The sequence below is a fragment of the Euprymna scolopes genome, chromosome 22 (genome assembly GCF_053919585.1).
Source record: "Euprymna scolopes isolate OS-2025 chromosome 22, ASM5391958v1, whole genome shotgun sequence".
NCBI classification, from domain to species: Eukaryota; Metazoa; Mollusca; class Cephalopoda; order Sepiida; family Sepiolidae; genus Euprymna; species Euprymna scolopes.
In genome coordinates this window covers 39,773,352-39,795,453 of record NC_136503.1, presented here as the reverse complement: position 1 = coordinate 39,795,453, position 22,102 = coordinate 39,773,352, and the positions used below count along the sequence as shown (strand labels likewise).

At 26.9% G+C, this 22,102-nt stretch overlaps 1 protein-coding gene across 1 annotated transcript in view; it reads right to left on the bottom strand.

Moving 5' to 3' along the window:
• LOC145243368 (Fanconi anemia group D2 protein-like) overlaps positions 1-22,102 on the bottom strand; it is a 212,310-nt gene that overhangs the window by 126,121 nt on the left and 64,087 nt on the right. The window contains exons 15-18 of the mRNA XM_080106191.1: positions 19,627-19,935; positions 16,793-16,924; positions 13,491-13,598; positions 2,699-2,748 (exon numbers count right to left, since the gene is read on the bottom strand). Coding sequence (XP_079962317.1) covers positions 2,699-2,748; positions 13,491-13,598; positions 16,793-16,924; positions 19,627-19,935 — 599 coding nt within the window. The remainder of the gene's footprint in view (positions 1-2,698; positions 2,749-13,490; positions 13,599-16,792; positions 16,925-19,626; positions 19,936-22,102) is intronic.

The window sequence follows — 22,102 nt, the reverse complement described above, 5'->3', positions numbered from 1 at the left end:
AAAAACATTATTAAAGTTATTGAACCTTTTTTTATAAATTGAAAGCAGATTAACAAGATTGGCATCAACTTTTCTGAGATTATGTTAACTATCTAGGGCGTGTGTACCAAGAAATCATTTTGACAAAGATATACACCTGGCAAAAAATGTAAGAAACAACACAAGACCATTATTAAATGTACCAAAATTTCATTTCAATAAAAATTATTAACTTGACTCCAGGCACCTGCATGGGAAAAAACAACAATCTTGATGAATTGTCAAAAAGAAGATAAATATATATCTGAAAGGTCATTTTTGGCAAAAGGTCATTTTCAGCAAAAGGTTACACAGGTGTAATCAAGTCAAACCAAAATCAGGTCAATTCAGTGAAACGACAATAACCATATAAAACGACCTTGGGATGTGGCTACATTGACAATGCCATCCCAAGTGCACGTTTCAGGTAGTCACAAATGACTGAAAAGGATTTGGGAGTTCGTTGACAATTTGGGCCAGAGAAGAATCAACCTGTCGAATTCCCATGTATACATCTCCCTCCTAACGACCAACCATCCATAACTGTCACCGACAATAAAGATATATTGTTATATTTCACAAACACCAGTGTACCGTCATTGTTTTAAATACAGCATAAATACAACAATTACTCCTTTATTTAACTCACACTGCAAGCAAACAAACTCAAGTAGTTTGCTTACTTCCATAATATTTCAAATAGTAAAAAATAAATAAATAAACAAGCTATAATCAGCCTGGAGATGTCCAAACAATTCAAGGTGGCACTGGATACATCAAGGCCGCCAATCTTTGAATGATTATCCCTAACATTTTTCATAAATTGTGTAAACACGAAAACTGTGCAGCATGTTTTGCTGATGCATATGACTGGTAGTTGAGCAGTTGTTGGATGCTTGGTTAAGGGAAGTGAGGAGGGAATCACAGAGAACTGAAAATATCTCTGGCCGGAGTCAAACCACCTAGGAGGTATTCTCTTTGTTTGAGAAAAAATAAGTTCTGTTGAGAAAAGTTGAAGAGCTACAAAGATGGGATTAGTACCATTAAAACAGGAGACTTTTTGTTGTCCAGAATTTATTTTTCTACATAGTCATCACAATTTTCAATGCACTTTTTCCAGGAACTCATCTCTACTTATGATGCACATCCATAACGGGTTGCTTTCTTAAGAGTCTCACACCGTCAATATCTGCAACAATGTGATGAAACTTTCAGGTCATGAATGCATAAGTTCAATTATCATAACAATGCAATTTGCAATTCTCTCTGATCCATTCAGGCAGAATAAAAATAGGAGGCATTACTTTAGGAATGTCCTCGTATATATTTTCCAGAGGTACATATATATATATATATATATATATATATGTGTGTGTGATGCTGCCTGGAGGTGATTGCTGGTCTCCATCCAGTCCTCACTTGTTCGTCTTAAGCATCATGATGGACAATGATTGGATAGATATGCAATTTCAGGTTATCTGGTGAGTCTGAATATCCTAACGTTTGATGAACTCCTAAATTGGTGTGACCATGCCGAAAAGAGCAACTCTAGAATAATAAAATGCAAGAGACCCTGGGGCAGAAGGAAGATGTCATATTCCAAAAATGACGTAAATTGATCAAGTAGATTTTTTTAGTAAGAAAATAAAAATTTACGATTTTTAGTAATTTTAATACTAAATGCATTATCTTTCTCAACTGACGCCGAATGACCTATCGGCCTGTTTTCTATAGCCATTGGGCGAAACCCAACCGTCGCTGTGGGCAGGATGGATGTAGCCCATTGGCAGACTCCCGATCTGCAACAAAAAGGTCTCAGGTTCGCTCCTCACACCTGGTTTGTATTAATTTTTTTTTTAATTACATTTTAGACTACACTTACTAATATAGAAGATAGTGAAAATAAAACTCATGAAATAAACATTTAAAAAATAAAGTGATAAAAGTCTACTGTATTAAAAAAACTTGATATGAAATTCAAAATTTAATGGTTTAAAGACCGAACAAGTGCAGAATTCTTTTTTTTTTTTTTTAATTAATGACATTATCCTCAGCCAAGATCTGAGAGAGATGTGCCAGGCATTACCGTCACCAACATCATGGTATATGAAAAAAAAAAAAGAAAAAAAAGAAAGCATTTATATTTCTTGATGAAGATTCTGTTATGTATTGAAATATCAAATTTGATTTTAATAAAATAATATGTTTGTTTATTAAAAAGAAATTCTGAACTTGTTTGATCTTTAAACCATCAAATTTGGAATTTCATATCAATAGTACTTTTAACACAGTAGACTTATCATTTTACAATACACGCTGGACCAGCGTGTTCTACTAGACATTACCCTCACCAACAACATCTGAGAGAGACGTGCCAGGCATTACCTCCACCAACATCATGGTACGTAAAAAAAGAAAAAACAACTTATATTTCATGATAAAGATTCTGTTATGTATCAAAATATCAAATTTGATTTGTTTGTTTATCAAAAAAAAAAAAAATCTACACTTGCTTGGTTTTTAAACCGTTAAATTTTTTGTATTTAAAAAATAATTTGGATCTTTGTAAGGGGACATAAAATTGTCACAAAACTGTTCTGTTCCAGAATTCTCCCAGTTGTATTATAAAAAAAACTGTTCTGTTCCAATATTCTCCCAGTTGTATTATAAAAAAACTTACCGTAATTTATTACTCATTAATTGTTTTCGGATGACAATGTGAAGTTCATTCTAAAGAAAAATAAAAGAGAAAACGTAGAAATATGACTAGCAATTGATAGGTAATTAAATAATGATAGCAATTAATACCAAACAAAGCTGGAAATTTTAAAAACTAAAAAAAAAAAAAATTCATAAAAAGATAGATATATGATTAGTAATACATAATTAATTAATGACAGTAATTAATAGCAAACAATGCTAAAAATTTTAAAAAGGTAGAAACATGATTAGTAATTATTAGGTAATTAATTATGGCAATTAATACCAAACAATGCAGGAATTTGAAAAAAATAAAAAACAAAACAAAAAAGATTATATAAAATTTTTTCTTATGAAATTTTTTTTTTTTAAAACACGTTTATATCTACATCTGTATATCTATAAAAGTGAACATGTCTGTGTGTGTGTCTACATTTCCTTATGCAATAACTCTGTCAATTTTCAGTCTACAGACTCGAAATTTGATATACAGGATACTGAGATTTGGGGAAATCTTTGTGATCGGTTTTCGGCCAGAAATTTGTCTGTTAAGGGGTCAAAGTTCAATGATTTGACCTTTGAGAACTCTACCAAACTCCTCCGACAATTTTGGGTCTAAACACTTGAAATTTTAGATATAGGTTCCTTGGACATGGATCTAACTTAATAACTTGATTCGAGCCCAAAGCAAATGTTAAGGGGTCATAATAGAGGGCAAAGTTTAAAAAATTGAGCGCTGTTTTTTTTTTTCTGAACATACACCTCCAAACACCTGGGCAACACCGGGCTGAAATACTAGTTTATAATAAAATGATCCCAATTTTTCAGCTCTAGATTCAGCAGTAATAAGCAGAAAAAAAAATATGCCTGAAAGAAGTAAGAGTCGTACAAATTTCAGAAAAAAACATTTTGGAGGCGGTAATGGAAGAAAAACCAAAACTTGTTTTTTGTCTTGTTTTTGCTTTTAAGGCTTGGAATTGGCAAGAAATCTCAAAACAAATCAACAATTTTTAAAAATCTGCATGACATTTCCTGTGCAAGAGAAAGAGAGAGCGGTTACCTTAGCCTGGTTTGGTGGTCACGGAAATAAAATTTGCTACTGTCCATATCAAGTCACTAATACATTTTTGAATGTGTGTACTACAATATTAACGGTGGTCAGAGCGGGATGCTATGACATATTTTTTTTTAAGTTCATATTTTAGGATTTATCCATATATATTCATTCATATATATTTTCCATATATATTTTTTCATTCATTCATATATATTTATCCATATATATTTATTCATTCATTCATTCATATTTATCCATATATATTTTTTCATTGATTCATATATATTTATCCATATATATTTATTCATTCATTCATTCATATTTATCCATATATATTTATTCATTCATTCATTCATATATATTTATTCATCCATATATATTTATTCATTCATTCATTCATATATATTTATTTATCCATATATATTTATTCATTCATTCATTCATATATATTTTCCATATATATTTTTTCATTCATTCATATATATTTATTCATTCATTCATTCATATTTATCCATATATATTTATTCATTCATTCATTCATATATATTTATTCATCCATATATATTTATTCATTCATTCATTCATATATATTTTCCATATATATTTTTTCATTCATTAATATATATTTATCCATATATATTTATTCATTCATTCATATATATTTATTTATCCATATATATTTATTCATTCATTCATTCATATATATTTTCCATATATATTTTTTCATTCATTCATATATATTTATCCATATATATTTATTCATTCATTTATTCATATATATTTATTTATCCATATATATTTATTCATTCATTCATTCATATATATTTTCCATATATATTTTTTCATTCATTCATATATATTTATCCATATATATTTATTCATTCATTCATTCATATTCATCCATATATATTTATTCATTCATTCATATATATTAATCCATATATATTTTTTCATTCATTCATTCATATATATTTATTCATCCATATATATTTATTCATTCATTCATTCATATATATTTATTCATCCATTCATATATATTTATCCATATATATTTATTTATATATATTTATTCAATATATTTATTTATATATATTTATTCAATATATTCATTCAATATATTCATTCATATATATTTATTCAATATATTCATTCATATATATTTATTTATATATATTCATTCAATATATTCATCCATATATATTTATTCAATATATTCATTCATATATATTTATTCAATATATTAATTCATATATATTTATTCAATATATTCATTCATATATATTTATTTATATATATTCATTCATTCATATATTTATTTATATATATTCATTCATTCATATATTTATATATATTCATTCATTCGTATATATATATATTTATATATATTCATTCATTCGTATATATATATATTTATATATATTTATTCATTCATATATATATATATTTATATATATTTATTCATTCATATATATATATATTTATATATATTCATTCATTCATATATATATATATATATATATATATATTTATATATATTCATTCATTCATATATATATATATATTTATATATATTCATTCATTCATATATATATATATATATATTTATATATATTCATTCATTCATATATATATTTATATATATTAATTCATTCATATATATATTTATATATATTCATTCATTCATATATATATTTATATATATTCATTCATTCATATATATATTTATATATATTCATTCATTCATATATATATTTATATATATTCATTCATTCATATATATATATATATATATTTATATATATTCATTCATTCATATATATATATATTTATATATATTCATTCATTCATATATATATATATTTATATATATTCATTCATTCATATATATATATATTTATATATATTCATTCATTCATATATATATATATTTATATATATTCATTCATTCATATATATATATATTTATATATATTCATTCATTAATATATATATATATATTTATATATATTCATTCATTAATATATATATATATATTTATATATATTCATTCATATATATATATATATATTTATATATATTCATTCATTCATATATATATATTTATATATATTCATTCATTCATATATATATATTTATATATATTCATTCATTCATATATATATATTTATATATATTCATTCATTCATATATATATATTTATATATATTCATTCATTCATATATATATATATTTATATATATTCATTCATTCATATATATATTTATATATATTCATTCATTCATATATATATTTATATATATTCATTCATTCATATATATATATATTTATATATATTCATTCATTCATATATATATATATATATATATATATTCATTCATTCATATATATATATATTTATATATATTCATTCATTCATATATATATATATTTATATATATTCATTCATTCATATATATATATATTTATATATATTCATTCATTCATATATTTATATATATTCATTCATTCATATATATATATATTTATATATATTCATTCATTCATATATATATTTATATATATTCATTCATTCATATATATATATATATATTCATTCATTCATATATATATATATATATATTTATATATATTAATTCATATATATATATATTTATATATATTCATTCATTCATATATATATATATATTTATATATATTCATTCATTCATATATATATATATTTATATATATTCATTCATTAATATATATATATATTTATATATATTCATTCATATATATATATATTTATATATATTCATTCATTCATATATATATATTTATATATATTCATTCATTCATATATATATATTTATATATATTCATTCATTCATATATATATATATTTATATATATTCATTCATTCATATATATATATATTTATATATATTCATTCATTCATATATATATATATTTATATATATTCATTCATTCATATATATATATATTTATATATATTCATTCATTCATATATATATATCTATATATATTCATTCATTCATATATATATATATTTATATATATTCATTCATTCATATATATATATTTATATATATTCATTCATTCATATATATATATATTTATATATATTCATTCATTCATATATATATATTCATTCATTCATATATATATATATTTATATATATTCATTCATTCATATATATATATATTTATATATATTCATTCATTCATATATATATATATTTACATATATTCATTCATTCATATATATATATATATTTATATATATTCATTCATTCATATATATATATATTTATATATATTCATTCATTCATATATTTATATATTTATATATATTCATTCATTCATATATTTATATATATTCATTCATTCATATATTTATATATATTCATTCATTTATATATATATATTTATATATATTCATTCATTCATATATATATATATTTATATATATTCATTCATTCATATATATATATTTATATATATTCATTCATTCATATATATATATATATATTTATATATATTCATTCATTCATATATATATATATATATATTCATTCATTCATATATATATATATATATTCATTCATTCATATATATATATATATATTTATATATAGTCATTCATTCATTCATATATATATATATATATATATTTATATATAGTCATTCATTCATTCATATATATATATATTTATATATATTCATTCATTCATATGTATATATATATATTTACATATATTCATTCATATATATATATATTTATATATATTCATTCATTCATATATATATATATATATATTTATATATATTCATTCATTCATATATATATATTTATATATATTCATTCATTCATATATATATATATTTATATATATTCATTCATTCATATATATATATATATTTATATATATTCATTCATTCATATATATATATATATTTATATATATTCATTCATTCATATATATATATATTTATATATATTCATTCATTCATATATTTATATATATTCATTCATTCATATATATATATATATATTTATATATATTCATTCATTCATATATATATATATTTATATATATTCATTCATTCATATATATATATATATATATTTATATATATTCATTCATTCATATATATATATATTTATATATATTCATTCATTCATATATATATATATATTTATATATATTCATTCATTCATATATATATATATATTTATATATATTCATTCATTCATATATATATTTATATATATTCATTCATTCATATATATATATATATTTATATATATTCATTCATTCATATATATATATATATTTATATATATTCATTCATTCATATATATATATATTTATATATATTCATTCATTCATATATATATATATATTTATATATATTCATTCATTCATATATATATATATATTTATATATATTCATTCATTCATATATATATATATTTATATATATTCATTCATTCATATATATATATATTTATATATATTCATTCATATATATATATATATATTTATATATATTCATTCATTAATATATATATATATTTATATATATTCATTCATATATATATATATATATTTATATATATTCATTCATTAATATATATATATATTTATATATATTCATTCATTCATATATATATATATTTATATATATTCATTCATTCATATATATATATATTTATATATATTCATTCATTCATATATATATATATTTATATATATTCATTCATTCATATATATATATATTTATATATATTCATTCATATATATATATATATTTATATATATTCATTCATTCATATATATATATATTTATATATATTCATTCATTCATATATATATATATTTATATATATTCATTCATTCATATATATATATATTTATATATATTCATTCATTCATATATATATTTATATATATTCATTCATTCATATATATATATATTTATATATATTCATTCATTCATATATATATATATTTATATATATTCATTCATTCATATATATATATATATTTATATATATTCATTCATTCATATATTTATATATATTCATTCATTCATATATATATATATATTTATATATATTCATTCATTCATATATATATATATATTTATATATATTCATTCATTCATATATATATATATTTATATATATTCATTCATTCATATATATATATATATATATTTATATATATTCATTCATTCATATATATATATATTTATATATATTCATTTATTCATATATATATATATTTATATATATTCATTCATTCATATATTTATATATATTCATTCATTCATATATATATATATATTTATATATATTCATTCATTCATATATATATATATTTATATATATTCATATATATATATATATATATATATTTATATATATTCATTCATTCATATATATATATATATTTATATATACTCATTCATTCATATATATATATATATTTATATATATTCATTCATTCATATATATATATATTTATATATATTCATTCATATATATATATTTATATATATTCATTCATTCATATATTTATATATATTCATTCATTCATATATTTATATATATATTCATTCATTCATATATATATATATATTTATATATAGTCATTCATTCATATATATATATATTTATATATATTCATTCATTCATATATATATATATATATTTATATATATTCAGTCATATATATATATTTATATATATTCATTCATTCATATATATATATATATTTATATATATATTCATTCATTCATATATATATATATATATTTATATATATTCATTCATTCATATATATATATATATATATTTATATATATTCATTCATTCATATATATATATATATTTATATATATTCATTCATTCATATATATATATATATTTATATATATTCATTCATTCATATATATATATATATTTATATATATTCATTCATTCATATATATATATATATTTATATATATTCATTCATTCATATATATATATTTATATATATTCATTCATATATATATATTTATATAAATTCATTCATATATATATATTTATATAAATTCATTCATATATATATATATATATTTATATAAATTCATTCATATATTTTCATTTATATATACTAAAATAGTATATTCATAGGTAAATAATTAAAAGGAAAATGAAAATGAAAAACATTCCAGAAAGAAATTAGCCACCAAAATGTGTTAATTCATTTGTTTTATGAAGAACTTTGCATTATGGTTAATGGTAGTTGAAAATTTCACTTACTACAGTGCTCAAGCTATAAGAAGTGAGTGGAAGATATACAGGGTGTTAAGGAACTATTTCTACACTTTTGTGAAAGGAAAGAAGTAACGCCAATCTTAACCAATAATGTTTCTTTTTTTATGGAAATTGCTCCAGACAATGCATGAAGCCACTTGAAGTAAGGAGTTTATATATTTATACACTAGTGTTGCAGTGATTAATCGGAATCAACAATAATCAGAACTTTTGAGGGTATTGGAATCAGAAAAATTTTAGCCTATTTTCCAAAGCCAAAAATGATGTTTTTAATTGTTTGTTTTTTGTTTAAAACTTAATTTCAAATTGCTGAAACTAATGATAAAATACATATATATATATTTTATTATATTATTATAAATGGAGTCACCATTTATCAAGGCCTGGAGGCCACTCGAGAATAAGTGTTAATGAGTGTAGAGAAGTCAATAGGACAATATCATAGTAATCGTAAATAGTGGAAAGTTGGTAAATTGGATTACTTAAGGGAATGGCTCATCAAGAACTTGTTTATGTTGGACTTGAAGACAAACAAACTGTAGTCAGCTGGAAAGCAGGTAAACAGAGTTTCACAGGCATGATGTTCTCAGAAAGAAGTTTTGTTCATGGAATCTATGTTTAGGTTTAGGCACAGATAAAGAATAGGGAAAATTATTGATAGTGATTTCAGCTAAACGAGTGTTTTTCGTGAAAGTTTGGCAAGGGGGATCATAGATTGGAGCTCAGAGGAGCACTTGCCATGAAAATAACGAGAAAGCAGAGACAAACTCGCAACATCTCTTCTACAGGAAAGAGGTTGCATGGAAGAGAAAAAGGCATCCCCCCCCCACTAGGCTATGAAGTCTATTTTGAACTCTGTCAAGGCAGGATAAGGTCTTTCTAGTAGCTCCTGCTCAGATGTGGCAACAGAACTCTATCCTTGGACGTTCTTGACTCTTATACAGGTAGAGAATTGCATCAGCAGTGAGATATCTACTGGAGCGGTAGAATGATCCTACTATTTCTCCAGCCACCTTGGCAACGGATTTGATGTACATGTTCTATTTCAGGTCAGTAGTAAAGGTCAGGCCCAGAAGCTTGTCAAAACATGGAGCCTCCATAAGACGAGGGCCATTCATTTCTTCGATGCTAGACAGGAAGCAGAGTGTTGATGATAGAAAGATAGAAGCTTGGTTTTAGATGCATTAAAATTAACCAGCCACCTCTTTCCCCATAGCACCATGTACTCAAGATCAGAGGAGAGAGAATCACAGAGTATTTAGTCATTAAAGTACTTGTAAAACAGTCAGAGGGATGCAACATTTCATCGATGGGGCAGCAGCTGAAGCCTAGCTGATAGTGCAGGAGCTGTTACAAGTCTGTAAGAAGTAAACTTTCTACTCTCTTTCATTGATATCTTCTTAATGTTCTTAAGTGCTGGATTTGAACTTGGGGCATGTGAACACTTGTTTGATCCAGGTAATCAACTCATTCTTAGTGTTGCTCTACACATAACAATCCATTAAGTTGCAATCAGAGGAGTTGGGGAGAGGGAGGAAACGTTAGAGCTGGTTAAGTCGTGAAAGTTCTTAGACTATCATTTCTGAGTTTTCTCAGAGGTGAGATTGTTGCCACACACACACACACACACACACACATATATATATATAGCCACCGTTCTACACTCAGCATTTGACAGTGTGGCGATATTGTGCATCCCGAGTTAAATCAAATGACCTTGCTGATAAAATTTTCATGATTCTGTCAATGCTAACTAACGAAAACAGGCAAAATTTTAAATTCCCAGAAACAAGTTAAAAAAAATAATACCAGCTGGCAGGATTAGAAGGGTCACAAAGCTCAAGCAAGGTGCTTGTAACAAGTCACTGATAGAATGAATTCTGGCAATGAACTGTCAATTTTGGAAAAACTAATTTGCTAAAGAAAAGAAAAAAACGAGACAGAGGAAGATATGATCTGAGTATAAAGAGAAAAGAAATTATGTAATACTCTCTCTTTCTCTCTCTCTCTGTCTCGAAGAGGAGAAAAGAGAGGAAGAAAGTTATTAAAATAAATATACTAAGACACAATGTGGGAGGGAGCAAAACGCACTTCATGCACTGACATAGTCTACATTGAACTGTAGAGAACCTACTATTGATTTTATAAAATTATTTTTATATAACGGCTAAAATTACAGTTTAAAATGCAAAAGTCAAGTATCATGGTTCAGTTGTGCTTTAAATAGAAACATTCATTTTAAATGCCCCCCCTGACTAATTAAAGAACCTATTGAAAATTTTATATGCTGGGCCTTTCTGCTTGTGCGGTGATAAAACTTCTTGAATGCAATTGTGATGTTAGGCTGTATAAGGTGTTAACTTTGGTCAAAATCAAACTTCATTTTTCAATCAAATTTTTTTGATTATCGATTTTCAATACTTATCAGAGGTATTCCAATACAAAACCTGATATAAGAGCACTCCCAGACACATCAAGTACATTTGTGTGAAATTTTTTTAAAAAATCGACCCAGTCATTTCTGAGTCCATAGGGAACACATACACACAATGTGCCTTTTATATATAAGTAGAGATAGAGATTGGAATATTTCACTGAAAATTTTTTTTTATAAGAAAATTATCAGTGACTTGTCAGTCATTTCCTCTTTGCTGTTGTTTTGAAGTGATTCTGTTTTTTCACAGACATCTCCAAACCAGTAACGGGAGCTTCCTGTCAAATAGTGACTTTTGGTGAAAGAAAGGAACACCAGTATGATCAGTGACCAAATGATTAAACTCAAAGACATCCAGGAGAACAAAAGCATCATTTTTCTACCTCTGAAAACCAGTTGGTGTGGAAATCGTGTTGCCACATGGACTTAGGGTTTGCATGTATTTGTCCTTCCGAGCTAAATTCGTTGATATGTACATAGTTCAGCATCTAGGGAATTTTGTGGATACTCTTAAAAGGTCCGAGACTAGACGATGCTATATATGTGATCCTACAGTTCGAGATGAAGTTAATTTGTACTCCACAGCTACTGTGGACAATAGCCCGTGTGACTCATGGTTACATCTGAGGTGTCACGACTAAGACTACATTATAACAATAATTGAAAGCAACTCAATATAGCTATCTTATGTTGTTGTTAACAGAAAAATAAAAATGAGATTCTACATTTGTTTATCACAATACTCTGGAAATGCCTGGGGAAAAGTTTTTTAAATACATATATAAAACAAAATGATTGACCAGAAAGCCTAATTCATCACTCACTTCTTGACCAGAAAAGAAACTCATCACACTATTCTGTTATAATTTAGGATTGGTATTAAAGAATAAAAAAAACATCACAAATAATTTGTTTTTGGAAAAAAATAAAACCGTAATATTTAGACTGACCTTTGTCCGTCCACCATCTTTATCTGAATGAAAAGCTAGTTTGCTAATAGCAAAATAGACCTTTCTAATTTGGGACAATTTCAGACGATCCGTATAATCCAATAAACCCTGAAATAAATATTAAAAAAGAAATAACCAAATGCCATCTCAAATTTGTGTCAAGAAAAATGTGTACAATGCGGAACAATAAAATTGTCGGCCCAGAAAAGACAACATGATTCAATTTCCGTTTGATGAAAACCGGTTTTCTTTTTTGTTGCAAACCACCTACTAGTTGACCAGTTGTGTACAAATCCCAAGAGCAATAGGAGCCTTCTATCATGTTCGAAAGTGACACAATGTTCAATGAGCAAGATCGGAGATGCATCGTTGTACAATTTATGCTGTCTATCAATCTAAGTTATGACAACAGGACCATTGCCAGCACTCTCAAAATACAAATCCGGACGGTTCAATGCTTGAAGGTACAGCTCAACAAAGTTTCTGGAAATGTTATGGCCTTTGGTGTGGTTTCAAATGAGGGCCACATCATGCCACCTTACATATTCGAAGTCAGCTTGTAAGTCAACACCAAAGTGTACCTGGATGTGCTGAAGAGTGTTACATGATAAGGGCTGTCCCCTTTTCATGTAAGTATAAAAATAGAGAGATTTAGTTAAAATGAAAATGAAATAGAATAGACGAAATTCGAACCTCGTAAATTAGGTTTAGAAATAGATTACGAGAGAGAATTAGAAAATGGAATGTAAAACAAACCATTGTTTAGCTTAGAGATAAAATAGTTTCAAGAAAAGAATGTGCGTTGACAAGTCTGTTATGAAAAATTCAATTGAGGAATGCAACTATACAAGATAATTTAATAAACATGTTTTTAACATATTGGAAAAATAGGTTATTGGGAATATAGGTTAAAATTCCTTTTGTAAACAAAGGAAAAAGTTTTGGACACGCATGTCCAGAACACGTGAAAGAAGACACATGTTTTAACATGTGTATGACGTCATGGAAAATGGGAAGTTCTAGATATAGTTAGAAACTTGAGAGAAACTGAAGGAGAAACTGGGGGAGAGTCAGAGAGAGTCTGAGGACGACAGACGACAGTCCAGACATGGACATTCGAACGTCTAGAAGCGAGACGGTCACTTTTGAAATTAGAATGTGAAGCTTTGAATTCTTGACTCAGAAAACCACGACCGGTCTGGAGAAGAAATAAACCCATCATGTGTTTTTATAAACGTCATCTTTGTGTTGTGATTCTACCAAAAGGTAAAGTGAAAATTGTTATTATATGTCTTGTATATCATGTGTTATAAAATGTCTTTACATACACGTCTCGACATCTCATATCGACAATGTGAACTCTACATCTCATATCAACACTTCTAAGTATAAACATTTTATTAATATGAATCTCGTCATAACACGAACACAACAACATCTCTTACAACAACCCTCTTTACAACATCTCTCTCTCTAAGACTCAACGACAGCATCACTCTAATAAGACTCCTATATAGCAAGAGTGTGGTGATCCCCTGACAGACCTTGGGTATAGCAGCAGGTCTTAGTGCCGACCCACAAGTCCAAAGAGACCCAGGCTTGGCTTGAGAAGGAGTGCTACGACTTTGTACCCTTTTCTAACTAGCCCTCCTCCCATGACCTGAACTTGCTGGACTACTTCGTTCGGTCATACGTCGAGAACATCACTAACACCAAAGCCAGCCTGATTGCCGCCATCAGCGAGTATTTGCTGAGCTCCCGCCGGCACTTGTGGAAAAGTCATGCTCCCAGTTTCAGACCCGTATCAAGGTGGTGATTGAGGCTGAAGGCAGCTGCATTGAATAGATGTCAGCTCTACTACATCATCAAGTTACCTGAATTGATGTTTTTCAATAAAAGTTTTAAAATAAAGCTGTAGTGTTGTTTTCTTTAGGGCAACAAATTTATCATGCTACCTCGTATTAAAAACCAAAACACAATAGTCCCTATTTACTGGCCTCTCCCAAGACCAAAGTTAGTCATGGTCAGTTTTTAATGTGGGCAAAATGTAGCTCCCCAAAAAGAAGCACTGTCAGTTGGGAGAAAAACTGAATTACCTCAGCCTAAAACGATTTCTCCTTCAATGAGGGCAAAGATGAAGTGTAGTATCAGAACAGATACTACATTTTGCAATATTTATTTGCAGAAATATTTTTTTAAATTTACATTTGAAAGAAATTAGGCGCAAGGCCATTCAAAAGTGTGGGAAAATGGGTATAATTGGTCATCTTTGTCATCATGCCTAAAAAATGTCTATCCTAGTCTTAACTAGAATCATCAGTGATCATAATATCACATTTACTTCAGGGGTTGTCCTACTTAAAATTTCCCACATGGTTAAAAGTTTTATTCAAGAAAATAAATATATCTATGAGGCTCATTCCAAAAGTAAAGATTCCTTTTGTTCTTCAACTAAAACGTTAAAGTGCTATGAAGACAAGATTGGTACTATAAAAACGAGTGACCTTTTCTACTCCAGAATTTAATTTACTACACAGTCATCACCATTCTCAATGCACATTTGCCATGAATTTAATGACACATTTCTGCTTCTGAAGCACGTCCATGACAAGAGTTGCTTTCTAAGAGTCTCACACCATCAATATCTCCAACAGAGAGGTGAAACTTTCAGGTAATAAATGCATAAGTTCAGTCATCTTAACAATGCAATTTGCAATCCCCTTTGATTCATTTAGAGGGATTAGAAAAATAGGAGGCATTACTTTTGGAATGCCCCCTATATATACAATAATTTCATTGGAGAGAATCGTGGAGTGTGGAAAAAAAAAAACCAAGCCACTTTGCTCCTAACCAAAAGGCCATGGAACTAATAAAACTGTATGTAAATACTGTAAATGACTACACATTTTAAAAAATACCTCTGCCATATCAGATAAATAGTTTTTGAATTATCAACGTTTGTATGGCATAACTTTGTGAATACTTCAGACAATATGGAGAAGTAAAGTGCAGATGAGAGTTTAAACCATTCTGACATTGTCAGACTGTTGTATGCTGTCACATGACAGACTTATGTCTGTGAATAAGAAGTTCAAATATATTCGAATTTCCCTCATTATCTTGCTGCCCAATTAAAAGGAACAATTTATTTTACCTAATGATATGACATCTTTTTTAAAGCTTATTAATATATAAGCATGATTGGGATTATTCATTTTGACATTTATTCATTTTTATTACTTCTTCTTTCCACTAATAAGAATTACAAATACTTGGTTACGTTTATTAAATTAATGACTCACTTTTACAAAGATAGCAAAGGGTGCTATAAGGTCTATACAGGATTCAGACAGATCAGCCAAAATTTCCAGTGCAGTGTCCATTTCTTGGGCCATTCCAGAACCAATATGAGTGATCAGATTGGCAACAATCTCCTGTTAATGAAATTATTGAAAAATTTTTCATTATCCTAAAATTTTTCACACAACATTAATCAAAGAATAGTTGATATAAATGCACTTTAACTTGCTGGAAGTATTTTTTGCTTTCATTTTCGGAAGAGTTATACTAACGAAAAGGAAGGGCAATCAAAAATGAATACTTGTTTTTTTAACCAAACTTTTCTGGTAATTCAAAACAAGTTCAATAAAGTAACAAAATATCACAAAAATGAAATAACAAAAAATTTATTCAATTTAATTGAAATTGTTAAAAATTTAGCAACATTATTTCAAACTAAATTGTATTTAAAATTTACAAATAAAATGTATCAGTCTATAATTCAACGCAGTTATTTTCAAAATAAACATTTTTATAATGCACACATAAAATAGAACATTCAGTTTAGAATATCATGAAATAAATGGAATTTATTTTTATAAGACTTTTCCCCTTTTTTTTGTGAAAAAGATAAATATCTTTAATTCAATAAAAGTAGTCGTATCAGTTATTTTAGAATCTTTTGAAATGTATGAATTTGTTTCTTCACAACAGAAAACATTAATGGAATTTAATTGAAATCATTAAAAATTCAGCAACATTGTTTCAACATAAATTATATTTTAAATGTACAACATTTTACTATAACATTCTATTTTTCAAAATAAATATTTTCAATATAAATATTTTCAAAATAAATATTTTCAAAATAAATAATTTTTTAAATACACAAACAAAATATAACTTTGTTTAAAACATTACAAAATGGATGGAATTAACTTTTTTTATATCTTTTTCTTTTTTTTTTTAAATTTCTTTAATAAATTTTTAATTTAAGAATGGTAAGGGTATTTAGAGTATTTTGATATCCAAGATGCCTTCAATAAGATTCCAGAGTTTTATCGTATGGGCACTTTTATTGATAGTACACACATGAAACTCTAGTTTCCTTCAAAGTAATCTTCTCCAGCTGCAATGCATTTGTTGTACCGTCCCAACAACTTCTGGAAGGCCACATGTAAGTCTTCTGTGAGCGTGTCAATGATTCTCATCAGTCTTATTCGTCTCCTCAATTGTCTTATAATGACAACCACTAAGGATTTCCTTGAGCTTATTGAATAACCAAAAGTCATAGAAAGCAAGATTTGGACTATAGGGAGAGTGAGGAAATGTTTTGATGCCAAGCTTGAGCAAATAGTCTGTGACAAGGATGGAGTTGTGGACTGGTGCATTTATACAAACCTTCTGCATCTCCAGTTCCTTGTTGATAATTGTGTACAGTTCCCATGTTGACATCAAACTGTGCACTGATTGTCTCTATAGACACACACAATGGTCCTTATCCATCAAATTCTTTATTTGGCCAATGAACTCTGTCTTCTGACTTCCTTACTCCTCCCACACATCTCATCATTCCTCATTTTGTTCATGTCTGATTATAAAGAGTTATGTCCCTTGCATTATTCCAGAGAGCAGATATTTTGGATTAAAATATGCTACATAACTCTCATAATAGGCAACAATTCACTTCACCATCTATTCGTTCATGTTTGTTGGCAAAGAGACTGTGTGAGAGAGAGTTATGTCCCTTGCATTATTTCGGACACCGGGTATTTTGGATTAAACCATGTTGTACAGCATTCACAATAGCCAACACTTCACTTCACCATTTTGATTTATTTCTTATTTTGAAGTGATTGTAGAGACCTCAAAGATTTAGAGAGATACCACAGCCATCTTTTCTTGTTTTCCGGCAGCATTCAACATTACTTGTTTTTCACGCTGAATAAAGATTTTACATTAAATAAAAACACTAAAAACTTATTCAGTTAGGTAGAAAAGTAACTTATCTTGCATTTGATAACATTTATTTGTTAGATATTTGTTTTTGTTGACAACTTTTTCGTACCTCCGTGGATTGCAAAAGAACCCGAAATAAGTAGTTTTTCTTTTGAAATTTTAGATTTTGAAATTATGCAAAAGGAATGACAGGTTTTTTTTTTGTTTTTTTTTTAGTGAAATTGGCAAGGGAAATAGTTCCATTTGATTGTGGGAAAACTGGAGTTGGGAATTTTGCCAGAGATTAAGTAAAAATTAAAATTTCTTTTCAAATCTGATAACTCCTTGCCTGGCATAAGCAGATTCTTTAGATAGTTTACAATTATGCAACAGTCACAGCCAAACTGGTTATAGTCAGCTAACATACTTCCTAATTTCCGGCATAGCACTACCAGAAGAAGTGACAAGACAAATCAGTTTCTTCGCATTTTTTCTCTCATGTCTATAAATTTTTTGTTATTTTGATTTCAATGATTTTATTTTTATATTTTCATAAACAGATATTTATACATAAATTCAAATAAAAAACTTATTTTTAAAATTTAAAAAAAACAAAACAAAGTTACTTTCATAAACATATATTTCTTATAAAGTTTCAAATAAAATAAAAACTTTATTTTTTTTTTTTAATTTGTTATTAAAATTGCAAAGACTAATTGTATTAATTTTTATTTGTATAATTTTGTTAATTTTTATTGTATACTTTTTGATGATGTCTTTTTCTTATATTTTGTTTCTTCACACTAGAAATACTGAAGAACAATAAAAGGAAAGAAACTGATTTGCCTTCTCACCGCTTCCGGTAGAACTACAGCAGAAATTATGAAGTACATTAACTGACTATAACTGCCAAACTTACTTGTCTGCAAAATCGGTCCAAATTTATGAAGGCACTTTTGTATAGAATGCATGCAAAATGTTGGATGGAAGTTTCTGGCGAGCAAATAAAAGCCAACGCCAAAGAGAGAACACTGTTGAAATATTCCTGCATGACAATAGCGTGACGAGAGAAGGCAAACTGGAGTAGTTTTTCCGTAAAGTCTCCAGATCGGATTTTATTACGGAACAGACTTTCCACAGCTTTGGTGTGTTTCAAGGAATGAATGATTAATAAAAGGAAGACATCAAAGACTTTATGTTCCTTGGAGCCGACCACATTCTTCAATACCTGCAAATGTAGAAAGAAAAACAAAAGACATCAATTTGATTCTACAGAAGTTTTGTTATATTTTTTTTTCAAATAGACAAACAATAATGGCAAACACATAATTTTGATAGACATATTTTAAAGACAATGTTCTTTTCATTTATGCAAAACTACACTTTTGAGAGAAATTTATGCTAAACTATTTAGACAGATTTATACAAGACCATATATGTTGTATACACATTGATATAAAACCATATTCTTTTCAAAGACATTTATGCAAGAGCATATGCATTGTATATGCATTAACACAAAACAAGTATACTTAAATACACATTTTCACCATATTCAAACGCCTCCGTTCAGTTCAAAAGACATAGGATACCCCTTGTAAGGACGATTAATATATCCACAGTAGAACAGGCTTGCATAAATCCATACTGTTGGTTAGAAAGTAGCTTAGCATTTACAAGATGGTAGACTAACGCTTGATTGATTGGTTAATGATTCAAAGATTTTAGCAAAGAGTGGGATGAAAATGATTGGGCGATAATTGAGCAGATCAATTCTTTTGCCAGAATTCTTGAAAACTCGTACCATGACGGCAATTTTAAAGCTATTAAGGAAGCAAGACTCAGTTAGGCATTTGTTGAAAGGTTTGGAGAAGACAAGAGCCAACTCAGCAGAGCATTTCTTAATTAGTATAGCAGGGATCAAGCCCACACGCCTTGGAGATATCTAGGTTTTTTATGATATCACAGACATGAGAAGGGGTTCATTTTCAGATCCATAAGTGTGGCTTCTGTCTGCAAAGGGAAATTTGGAGTGGTTTGTGAGGTCTAAGGTGAAGTTGGAGGTGAACCACTAGGTAAACATAGCAGCTAACTCTCTTACCCCAACATTTTCAGGGAGAACTGTTATAACAGGAAAATGGAAGGCAAGACAAACAGGACAGAGTGAGATTTCGTTGTTTTCGTTTTACGGCATATCAACCCTTTTCAGGTTATTTAATGCCGAATACAAAGATTTTGAAGAAAAATTTTTTAATAGAATATATTTGTTGTTTTCAAGTCGGTTTCTATTTAACCCATAGTTGGGACCCTAACAGGTACTTCCACTCCGGGTCAGAGTGAACCTGGAAGCAATGGCAATTAAAGGGTGGCTCCACAGTCCCCAAAGCCCGCAAGCTGGAGTCTCACCACTGGATATAGTTTAAGGTCATATCCAGGACCATATGACTTTTAGAATATGATATTTGCATTCTGTGATGGGGAAGTACACCAATGATTTTTATGTATAATTGTTCTTTTTTTTTAAATTAATTTAAATTTTGGATTAGGTAGGGTAAGTTTTTGTTTAAAGGCACATCAACCCTATAAGTCATTTCATGCCATGAAATGTGAAGAGAATATTCTTCATTGAGGCTTTAGGTAATAGATTGTTTTTAATTAAAATTTAGTATTTCTAAGTCAGTCTTTTTCCTAGGGTTTTTATTTTTTTTCAAATGCATTCCAAAAGTTCCATTTTTCTTAGAAAATCTAATATTTTATAAGGTTTTTCAAATATTGCTTGAAGGTTTTGTTCTTTGAAATATTTCACACGAATATTTTCATATTTTTTGCACTCCATTAATACGTGTTTAATGGTTAGTGGATGTTGACAAGTTCTACACGGAGGGATACCTTCTGCTTTTAGAAGGTATTTATGTGTTAGTCTTGAATGACCAATTCGAATTCTGGTAAATATAGCATCTAATTTTCGTATTGGTATTATGGCTCTGTCTTGTCCAACATTCGGTTGTATTTCTCTAAGTTTGTTGTTTAGTTGTTCGTTCCATAGTTTTTGCCATTTTATTTTTATGTAGGAGTTCATTTTGTTTTTCCTATCTGTGTATGGTATTTTTATGTTTGATGGAGTCAGATTTGTTACATCTTTAGCGAGTTTGTCAGCTTCTGAATTTCCTTTTATGGCGAAATGGCTTGGTATCCATGCTAATATTATTGTTTTATTTTCCTTTACTTGGTGTTGGTATATTTCCATAATTTCCAGGATGTACGGATGGTTTATGTCCCTTTCTTTCAATGCCATTAAGCTGGACATGAAGTCACTGAAGATAAGGAATTTATTCTCGCTAGACTCCCGGACTAGTTCTAGAGCCATCTTAATAGCCTGTAACTCTGCGGTGTAT